The sequence below is a fragment of the Cydia pomonella genome, chromosome 12 (genome assembly GCF_033807575.1).
Source record: "Cydia pomonella isolate Wapato2018A chromosome 12, ilCydPomo1, whole genome shotgun sequence".
In the NCBI taxonomy this organism is placed as follows: Eukaryota; Metazoa; Arthropoda; class Insecta; order Lepidoptera; family Tortricidae; genus Cydia; species Cydia pomonella.
The window spans coordinates 11,079,434-11,090,790 of record NC_084714.1 but is presented as its reverse complement, the minus strand read 5'-3'; the positions used below and the strand labels follow the sequence as shown (position 1 = coordinate 11,090,790).

Below are 11,357 nucleotides of genomic sequence, written 5' to 3'. Positions count from 1 at the left end.
CACGGCGATTTCGCGGTAAGATAGCGCCGACGCGTCAGCTGATCGGATTTAGTTTGCGGCAAGACACTGATTCAAACTGGGAACTGTCAAATTGATTTTTGGTTGATCAAGTTCGCACCCAATAACCAAGTAGGCGCCATAGAAGAAGGTTATGACGGTTATGAAGGTTTACAGATTAACCGACTCGTGAGCGAATCGTGGCGCAAAGCGATCGCGAGTGTGGAGTCTTGCAAGTTCGCGCTTCGCGTCTCCTTTGACGCGGGCCAAATACCGACAAAAAACGGGGTATAAGGTGCGAAGGCGTGAACATTCTGCGAAATCGACGCGAGGGACCTTCACACTCGCGTTCGCGGCTTCGTGTCCCGATTCGCGCACGAGTGTGGAGGGCCCTTAAGGTTGTACATCGAACTGTCTATGTTATCGAAAAGAGGATTATGACAAGCAACAAGTTGCCAGAGTCAAAAATCAAAGTAAAGAAGCCCATGTCTGAGCATGTCACTATAAAGGTGTGCCATTGACTTTCCAACAAATACTAGCACAGCAAAATGACAGTAAGATTCTCTCTGACTATGCACAAATGAGAAAAGATCTTATCCTGTTATCCTAATATCCCAGATACATATAACTCATGGTCACCCTAATTAGAAAGAGATGCAACGGCCCACCTTGACTTCTCATGTGGACACACTTTTTGGCCAATGTACCCTATCCGGTTAATCTTATAAGTCCGTGGTTCTCACATGATCGGAAATTTCAAAACGCACCCGGACGAAATCTACAATTGACACTGACAGTTCCGGACTAATATTTTGAAGTAGATTAAATATAACCTCAAGTATTATTAGGTCTCTGGCGTCTCTGCCCAAAGAGCATATGATTACTACGCTCTGCCCTCCGTAATTACGAATAACAGTATACTAAACAAGTGAGTTATATTATTGTCATAATGAAATTGAACATTTACATATTTTTTTTACTTATTTTATCTGAATCTATCGTCGTATCTCGCTCAGTTGATCTATTTTTCAGGTACAATGCAGAGACTGATATCATTAGCAAAAATGGTATCAAATGTGAAACCAAGTATATCTAATGGGACTATTAACTTTATACCGTCTTTCTTCAGTACATTTCGAAGCCATGTTCTCCAAGAAAAGCTATTACCGACCTCTTCGCCGATATTTAATCAAGTCTGTTCGTTCAAAGTGAAAGGTCGCGTTCGAAGGCGTTGCAAAGACTGCTATATCGTGGTGCGAGACCAGAGATCGTATGTTATATGCCCAAAGTTCCCTCGTCACAAACAAATGGCAATGAAACCCAAACCTCACAACACATGGATTTTGACACATGCAACCCAAAGCCCTGTGCGCGCTTGGTGAATTTTGATCAATAATATAATATACATTTATAGAATATTTAGCATAAAATATCCTCATGTAATTAGGTATGAAAATGTGAATAAAAGATAATAGTAAAAATCTACATAGAAGTATATTTATTTAACCTTTACATCTTAAATATAAAACAATGAACAAAGTTGGTTTAAATAACCTAATTACAACAACATAAAATAACAATTGCCTTTAACTATGAGTTACACTACATAAATTTTGCAGCTTAAAAGAAAACTGAGCTTTATTTTTCTTAGTTTGATACATGTAAATATGAAAAGAAATTTACTAAGTCTTCTGCTGTGTCACATGTTAGTATTCATTCTGTGGAGGCCTGGAGGTATAATATATAAGTAGTTTACACAACTACTTATATATTATACCACTCATTACCATACCACCATTATATATGCTAGCACTCTAAACCAGAGATCTCCAAACCAAGCTATGGTCTGCATACAAAGTCCAACCTGCAGAAAGTAAGCGGGAGAACCAAACAAGAGTCTAGCCTGGGACAGCAACAGCAGACACGAAAGTCTTTAGGTCAAATTTATTTAAAATGACAAAATCCCTCCCTTGAGTCAAAATTTGGAGACTCCTATAATAATTAATAACAGTACAACCCACTTAAGATGATAAAGGGACCAGATGAAAAAAAATCATATTATAGGCAGAAAAATATATAGTGGGGAAAAAAATACATACATACATATAATCACTCCTATTTCCTGGAGGGGTAGGCACAGGCCACGGATTTCCACTTGCTACAAAATAAATAGTACATACAGATTGCTCAAGTTACAGGGACTGGCATATTATGCTGAAGATCATTTTAAACATGATCATATTAAGTGGAGACTACTGTATTATTTAGGATTGCTCCTTAAAAAGTTATGAACCAAAGGCATGTCCAAAATCATGTGTCCTCATTTGCATACCTGGTGGGATCGAACAAGTTGATGGCACTGTAAAAAGAAATGACATTATTTACCAAAGGTAATTTTGGTTATTCCCACCAGTTACCACAAGTTACCATTAGTAACAACAACAACCACCAAATTTTTCTCAGTAGTTACCATTCAAGAGTAATAAAAATACTAATATAAACAGTGCTTTAAAGAATAATTATATTTTGTTGATTAGTAAGTATTTCAGTTAACTGATCAAATATATAGAAACAGTTTTACCGGTACAAATTTAAAATTAAAATAGTTAAGACGAAATTAATGTTTGTATTGTATGAAATTCTATAATATTAGCTGGGTCCACACATAGCGAGCACACGCGCGAGGCAATTTCCTAACGCACAATACGGCCAGTGTAGACGTACCTCGGCCGAGGCGGGGAGCTCGGGCGAGGAAAACGCGCGCCACGCCTCGGCCAAGGCACGTCTACACTTAGCACACTCGGATTAGGACCAACCTCGAAATCTCTGGAACAGTCATGAAATTTGGTATGTATATAAATTTTCATGCCCACACCATTTGACATTTTTGGGGACCTCGAGGAATCGCAGCCATCTTGGAAAATGTGTACCATCCAGGATAAATTCGCGTTTTACTCAAAATCTACGTTTCTTACAAAAATATTGTGTAAGGCAACTTATTAAATTCTACACAAATTAGTCCTTGACATCTTTGCGCAGAAATACATCTTGCTATAAAAAAATACTTGTAGAACCCAGATTTAGCGCTTATACCCTTTCAGGGGATATTTTCTTAATAGTAAACTTGGAAGAATATGAATTCCACTTTTAATTATACATTTGTACATGATCTATCCCTATCAATATTTCACTTGACTGCGACTTAACCAGAAAGTAGGATATAGGTTTAAGTACTGCTGATTCAGTACATCCTGAGCTTAGGATACTGGACCGATTTTTTAATATGATGTATCGGTAGATTCCTCTTGCCCTTCACAACCAATTTTCACTTATTCTATTAAAGAAAAATCAATATAGCCGTCTTGAAAGGACTCCGAATATTAAATCATATTTTTTCTTCTAGCGCCTAAACTATTAGGCGGATTTCAATAAAATTGACATCAGTAGATCCATAATTAGTACACGAGTGCTGTGCAGTACAAAGTTACTAAAATTAACGGAAGAAAAAAGTTTAAGGCTATATAATGTGATTGCAAAAACAGATTATAATACTTAAATGGAGTTAAAAAAATAGTGACAGTAATCAAATTTGACACCTACAATTTCTGGGATCCCTGTTTACGTGTCTTAAAATTTGAGCTTCGGGGACCACGGGGATCAAACGGTACAGGAAAAGGTATGGGACTTTATTTATTTATTTATTTATTTAATCTTTATTGCACATAAGAAAACACACTGTACAATAGGCGAACTTAATGCCGTAAGGCATTCTCTACCAGTCAACCTTTAGGCAAAGCAGATAACTTTATCGTTTTTTCTTTTATCTCTGTAGCTGATTTAATATTAATATTGTGTAAGGCGAAGTGAAAGCTTATTAAATTTCACACAATAAATGTTTACAACACTATGTCCCTAAAATGAAGCCATCTCATAGAAATATAGCTTAGAAGTAAAAAAGTTGGACTATTGACGTTTTATTCAAATAAAACTCGGTAAAAATATATATTTGTACTTTTTATTGACGTGACGTGAGGTGCTCAGAGGACCTACCGCGAACCACGTTCGATGTGTTGCCACCCTGTCACGCTTACGTACGAATTTTCAAGTGCGACAGAGAGGCAACACGTCGAACGTGGTTCGCGGTAGGCCCTCAGCCCTCAGGCGAGGAAAACGCGCGCGCCACCTCGGCCGAGGCACGTCTACACAGGCCGTTTTGTGCGCGAGGGAATTGCCTCGCGCGTATGCTCGCTCTGTGTGGATGTGGACCCGGCTATTGTTTTTGGAAGTATATTGTTACACTTTTAGTTTTCAAATGATGTTTAATTTCTCCTTATAATATTTGCAATTTTGAAAGTTTGTATCAAATAAAAGAATCTGGGCGGCTACCGGGAAAATCGAAATTCGTCAATTGCGGGCATTTTTCTGTCACTCTGATTACGTCTTACGAAGAGTAAAAGAGAAATATCCCCGCAATTTGCGAATTTCGATTTTCGCGGTAGGCCCCCAGATTTATACTGTCATTACAACCAATTCTTATAGCACCATTTACATCTCTACTACAATCAACAACTCTTTGTCACTTGGAGCAAAAAACCTCAGTTACCATCAAAAGTAATTAGTGGTAACAAGTTTTTTTCTTTCTGCAATAAGTAAAAAGCGGCCAAGTGCGAGTCGGACTCGCCCATGAAGGGTTCCGTACCATTTATGACGTATTAAAAAAAACTACTTACTAGATCTCATTCAAACCAATTTTCGGTGGAAGTTTGCATTGTAATGTATATATCACATATTTTTTTTAGTTTTATCATTCTGTTATTTAACCAGTGTCCCCAGTTGCAGTGTGTCCCCCCCCCCCCCCCCCCCTTCACACACATTTTACCACTTTGGAAGTCTCTCTCGCGCAAACTATTCAGTTTAGAAAAAAATGATGTTAGAAACCTCAATATGATTTTTGAAGACCTATCCATAGATACCCCACACGTATGGGTTTGATGAAAAAAAATTATTTTTTATTTTTTTATGACGTATTAAAGCAAAACTACTTACTAGATCTCGTTCAAACCAATTTTCGGTGAAAGTTTGCATGGTAATGTAGATCATATATTTTTTTTAGGTTTATCATTGTCTTATTTTAGAAGTTGCAGGGGGCGGACACACATTTTACCACTTTGGAAGTGTCTCTCGCGCAAACTATTCAGTTTAGCAAAAAATTATATTAGAAACCTCAATATCATTTTTGAAGACCTATCCATAGATATCCCACACATATGGGTTTGATGAAAAAAGATTTTTGTTTTTCAAAATTTATTGTTTTTTTTTTCTATTTTTGTGTGAAAATCTTAATGCGGTTCGTAGAATACATCTACTTACCAAGTTTGAACAGTATAGCTCTTATAGTTTCGGAAAAAGTAGCTGTGACATAAACGGACAGACAGACGGACATACGAATCTATAAGGGTTCCTTTTTTTGCCATTTGGCTACGGAACCCTAAAAATGGATTTAATTGTTCCTGGTAAGCATTACCTTCATCACCTGCATTACCTGGTTCTGTGAACTAATTCATTGACCTCATTATCTTGTGAAGTGATCTCACTGACTTCACCATCATCACTATCTCCTATCTCCACTGGCTCAGCATCATTACTGTTGTCATTACTGGTTAGATCAATAGTGTTTGAAGTGTCAGATTCATTCTTAGTTTCGTTACTGGGTGTATCAATTTTGATCCCAGCAATGCCTGAAAGATAAATAGGCTGTCACAGTAATAATTGAGATAAAAATATTGTTAAATAGAAGCAGCCCTTTTTTTTTAAAAGGCCATCACTGATTTCAAAGAAATGTTTGGAAATGAACAATACTGAAACAGTAATACTTATTTGTCAAGCTTACTGTCACTGTTTACTTGGACAAGTAAAATATAAATAAAGTCTTTTTTTATCCTAGTTTCATGTGATTACTCCAACACTGGACCATTGTGTAGAGTATAAATTGTTTTGGACAGAAACAATAATTTAATCAAACTATACTTATTAGGAAAAAATTACCTTTCGCTGGCAGTGTAGGGGTGTCTCTCTGAACTCTGCGTCTTCTGGTCCTATCATTCTGTCTCATTTGTACCATATTTTGAAAGTTTATTCTGTACACAGCCCCAGCTAGTAGTAATGTACACTCAGGGCTTCCAGCATTATAAGCATTTTCTAATTCAATATTACTTCTTTCATCATATTTCCACCAACCTGGTAAAGATACTTATAAGTAACCATTGATGTGCCATCAGAAAGTTTCCAAAATTTCAAAGAATTCTCATATTTTTGTACAGGAATCTAAGATTCCATTTCTAAGATGAAAGTTTCCTTTGATTCGTGATATTTCTTCCTGAAATTTCCAAGAATTTATCCAACTTTTTAGAAACTTTCCACAACTTTGCACACCTATACTTATAACAGACACATTAAAGTTTACTTTATAAAATGTAAAACATTGCATTTAGGCCTATACTATTATTAAACATAATACATACCATTTCTCCCCTCATAATACCATTGGTAGCCTTCATTCGCTTCCTCAGAACTAGCTTGAGGTGAAGTTTTCTCTAAAAGTACTGGATGGTCCAAATAATCTGGTGGGATTTCTGCTCTGCACATAGCACACTTTTTACTTTGAATTGCAACTCCCTGTACATCATAAAAATGAGAATGAATAATAAAAAAAATATTAAAAATTGTAAGTAATAAACTTGTAATTTCCTTAAGCTCACCTTCACACAAAGAAAACAAAAGATGTGTCCACAAGGAAGCTGGGTAGGATGATGGCATTTTTGTAAGCAAACTGCGCAATCTTGCTCTGCAACTATAAAATGTTTATAATTTACAACCCAAATTTTGTTTGCATGGTGTCTAATGTTCTTATAACCATAATAAGTCTACCTTGCGGATCATTACTCATAGCGTTAATTTACGACACATTCAAATAAAAACAGTAGTCAATTTAATAACACATCACGCGTTATAAAAGTTTTCCTTTGAAATCACACTAATGAGGCAAATATTTAATTGATAGAAACCTTCTTCAAAGCTGGGTCAACCTGCCAAAAACCAAATAATATTATTACGTCAAAAAATAAATGGAAGAAACTGTCACACGCCATCAACGACGTTCAAAAACATCTGTGAAGGCCATAACAGACGGGCCAACCGGACGTGATTTTGGTTCGGCTAGTATAGTCAAACCAAAACACATATCCTCGTCAAACTTCCTTCTATGATTTTTTTTTTTTTAACTGACTCTTTCTCGCTTTCATTTATATGCGTCCTTAACGGACAAGGAGTACCACATTTCACAAATGATCGAACAAGCCTCGCGTCGAACCAAGGATGGAGGTTGAAGCGCTAATTACTAATTACATCCACATTTCCGAATATCGGGCCCGAAATCAGTCCCGCTGTCGGGCCTGATAATCGTTTTCCGTTTCATGGATTTTCAGCATTTCGTTCACATGAAGATATAAAGTAGAGGACGCTTTAACTTTTTTTGTTATACTTAATTGAACCAAATCTAACGCGTTTAAAACCGTTGACCATGATTCTCCTTGCCTTGCTCAAACATATGAGTGTCTCTGAAATAGCCCTTAAGAGCCCTTAATCCTTGGAGCGTTCTCCGATTTCACGAAATAACGCTCGATAGATGGCGTTGGCGCTCGGTACGCGAGCGCCGGCAACGCGACGCGCGTTTCAATGCAGACTAGAATAATCTTGATAGTTTTCAATATAATTTCAAGCAACATTAATTTTAGTGTCATATGATATCATATGGGCACTCTTTATTTTATTGTATATGCACAGTAGTTTTTTTTTTTTATGTACACTACTACTAAGTGTACAGACTACAGAGTGTACTATAACCCTTGCTCTTTATTCTGTCTCTTTCACACCAATGGAAAATGAAGAAGTTACTAAATGACTGCAGGTATAAATAAAGTATATTAGTGCGATAGAGAGACAGATAGTGTTTCGTTGTCGTATCGTAAACGATTGGCATGTTGGCCACACACTTGCTTAGTGCCTAGCCAAAATACCAATCGTTTGCGTATATTAGTGCGATAGAGAGAGAGTAGTGTTTCGTTGTCGTATCGTAAACGATTGGCATGTTGGCTACGCACCCATGATACCTAGCGAAGAAGCCAATCGATTGCGCATATTAGTGCGATAGAGAGACAGATAGTGTTTCCTTGTCGTATCGTAAACGTTTGGCATGTTGGCTACGCACCCATGCTGCGTAGTCAAGATGCCAATCGTTTGCGCACATTAGTGCTATAGAGTTTCAGTGTTATTTGAAATCACGTTAGGGTTTGTATTATTATTTTTGACTCGAATGAAGTCCATCCAGGTTCTTATGATGGAGTCAAGAGTTGGTCACCAGAACTCCTAATCTACTCATTATAATTCCATCGTGCTTGGGCTCAAAAGATTTGCCCTGACGAACACCATCGATCTAGATGAGGTCCAGGGTCTCATGACGGAGTCAGGAGTTGGTCACCAGAACTCCCCAAAACTCCTAATCTACTCATCATAACTCCATCGAGTTTGGGCTCAATAGATTTACCCTGATGGGCACCATCAATCTAGATGAAGTCCAGGGTCTCATGATGGAGTCAGGAGTAGGTCACTAGAACTCCTAATCTACTCATTATAATTCCATCGTATTCGAGCTCAATAGATTTGCCCTGACGAGTACCATCGATCTAAATGAAGTCCAGGGTCTCATGATGGAGTCAGGAGTTGGTCACCAGAACTCCTAATCTACTCATTATAATTCCATCGTGTTTGGGCTCAAAAGATTTGCCCTGACGAGTACCATCGATCTAGATGATGTTCAGGGTCTCATAATGGAGTCAGGAGTTGGTCACTAGAACTCCTAATCTACTCATTATAATTCCATCGTGTTTGGGCTCAAAAGATTTGCCCTGACGAGTACCATCGATCTAGATGAAGTCCAGGGTCGCATGATGGAGTCAGGAGTTGGTCACCATAATTCCTAATCTACTCATCATAACTCCATCGTGTTTGGGCTCAATAGATTTGCCCTCACGAGCACCATCAATCTAGATGATGTTCAGGGTCTCATGATGGAGTCCGGAGTTGGTCACTAGAACTCCTAATCTACTCATTATAATTCCATCGTGTTTGGGCTCAAAGGATTTGCCCTGACGAGTACCATCGATCTAGATGAAGTCCAGAGTCTCATGATGGAGTCAGGAGTTGGTCACCAGAACTCGTAATCTATTTATCATAACTCCATCGTGTTTGGGCTCAATAGATTTACTCCGACAAGCACCATCAAATTACCATTATGATGAATAGATTAGGAGTTCTGGTGACCAACTACTGAGTCCATCATGAGACCCTTGACTTAATCTAGATCGATGGTACTCGTCAGGGCAAATCTTTTGAGCCCAAACACGATGGAGTTATGATGAATAGACTAGGAGTTCTGGTGATCAACTCCTGAGTCCATCATGAGACCCTGGACCTGATCTAGATTGATGGTGCTCGTCAGGGCAACTCTATTGAGCCCATACACGATGGAGTTATGATGAGTAGATTAGGAGTTCTGGTGACCAACTCCTGACTCCATCATGAGACCCTGGACCTTATCTAGATCGATGGTGCTCGTCAGGGCAAATCATTTGAGCCCAAACACGTTGGAATTATAATGAGTAGATTAGGAGTTCTAGTGACCAACTCCTGACTCCATCATGAGACCCTGGACTTTATCTAGATTGATGATGCTCGTCAGGGCAAATCTATTGCGCCCGAACACGATGAGGTTATGATGAGTAGTTTAGGAGTTCTGGTGACCAACTCCTGACTCCATCATGAGACCCTGGGCCTCATCTAGATCGATGGTGTTCATCAGGGCAAATCTATTGAGCCCAAACACGATGGAGTTATGATGAGTAGATTAGGAGTTCTGGTGACCTGCTCCTGACTCCATCATGAGACCCTGGACCTCATCTAGATTGATGGTGCTCGTCAGGGCAACTCTATTGAGCCCAAACACGATGGAGTTATGATGAGTAGAGTAGGAGTTCTGGTGACCAACTCCTGACTCCATCATGAGACCCTGGACCTCATCTAGATCGATGGTGCTCATCAGGGCAAATCTTTTGAGCCCAAACACGTTGGAATTATAATGAGTAGATTAGGAGTTCTAGTGACCAACTCCTGACTCCATCATGAGACCCTGGACTTTATCTAGATTGATGATGCTCGTCAGGGCAAATCTATTGAGCCCGAACACGATGAGGTTATGATGAGTAGTTTAGGAGTTCTGGTGACCAACTCCTGACTCCATCATGAGACCCTGGGCCTCATCTAGATCGATGGTGTTCATCAGGGCAAATATATTGAGCCCAAACACGATGGAGTTATGATGAGTAGATTAGGAGTTCTGGTGACCAGCTCCTGACTCCATCATGAGACCCTGGACCTCATCTAGATTGATGGTGCTCGTCAGGGCAACTCTATTGAACCCAAACACGATGGAGTTATGATGAGTAGATTAGGAGTTCTGGTGACCAGCTCCTGACTCCATCATGAGACCCTGGACCTCATCTAGATTGAAGGTGCTCATCAGGGCAACTCTGTTGAGCCCAAACACGATGGAATTATAATGAGTAGATTAGGAGTTCTAGTGACCAACTCCTGACTCCATCATGAGACCCTGGACCTCATCTAGATCGATGGTGTTCGTCAGGGCAAATCTTTTGAGCCCAAACACGATGGGATTATAATTAGTAGATTAGGAGTTCTGGTGACCAACTCCTGACTCCATCATGAGAACTTGGACTTCATCCGGGTCAAAAATAATAATGCAAACCCTAACGTAATTTCAAGTGAAAATGCGTTTTTCAGAAAATCGCAGCCAAATAACACTAGACCTTACTCATAGTGTTGTGTTCCTGCCGGTGAGTAAGGTTGCCAGAGCTCAACGAGGGGCGGGAGGGGGTTAGGGTCGGCAACGCGCATGTAACTCCTCTGGAGTTGCAGGCGTACATATGCGGGCCGTATGCTTGTTTGCCACCGACTTAGTATTAAAAAAAAAGTAACACTGAAAATCCATCAATAAGCGAGTCTGTTAGGCATACTGTAAAAAATGAACTTTTATTAAGATTTTCTAATCGCAGTATATAGCACTTCTCGGAACTCCGTAGCTGATTACGATCGCAACGAATGCCTGACAATCGAGCACAGGTCCGTCCTCTAAGCGCGCTCCGCGCGGACTGAGAGCGGGGCGTCGCTGCTGCGTGATTTATACGTGTTTTAAAAAAATATAAATTTACGGCAATGTAGGTCCCATA

General features: G+C 39.2%; 1 protein-coding gene across 2 annotated transcripts; it reads right to left on the bottom strand.

Moving 5' to 3' along the window:
* Positions 1 to 1,472: 1,472 nt before the first annotated feature.
* LOC133523539 (E3 ubiquitin-protein ligase rnf146-like) lies at positions 1,473 to 7,125 on the bottom strand. Of its 2 annotated transcripts, none has more exons than XM_061859187.1 (6): positions 6,925 to 7,125; positions 6,756 to 6,847; positions 6,519 to 6,672; positions 6,043 to 6,234; positions 5,531 to 5,735; positions 1,473 to 2,356 (listed from the first exon to the last, which is right to left on the bottom strand). In XM_061859187.1, the coding sequence occupies exons 1-5, from the start codon at positions 6,941 to 6,943 to the stop codon at positions 5,536 to 5,538; spliced, it is 657 nt and encodes a 218-aa protein (XP_061715171.1). In that variant the 5' UTR covers positions 6,944 to 7,125; the 3' UTR covers positions 1,473 to 2,356; positions 5,531 to 5,535. The 2 variants fall into 2 exon arrangements, with proteins under 2 accessions (XP_061715171.1, XP_061715170.1); XM_061859186.1 differs by having other exon boundaries at positions 5,540 to 5,735; positions 6,925 to 7,122.
* Between the last annotated feature and the right edge of the window lie 4,232 nt (positions 7,126 to 11,357).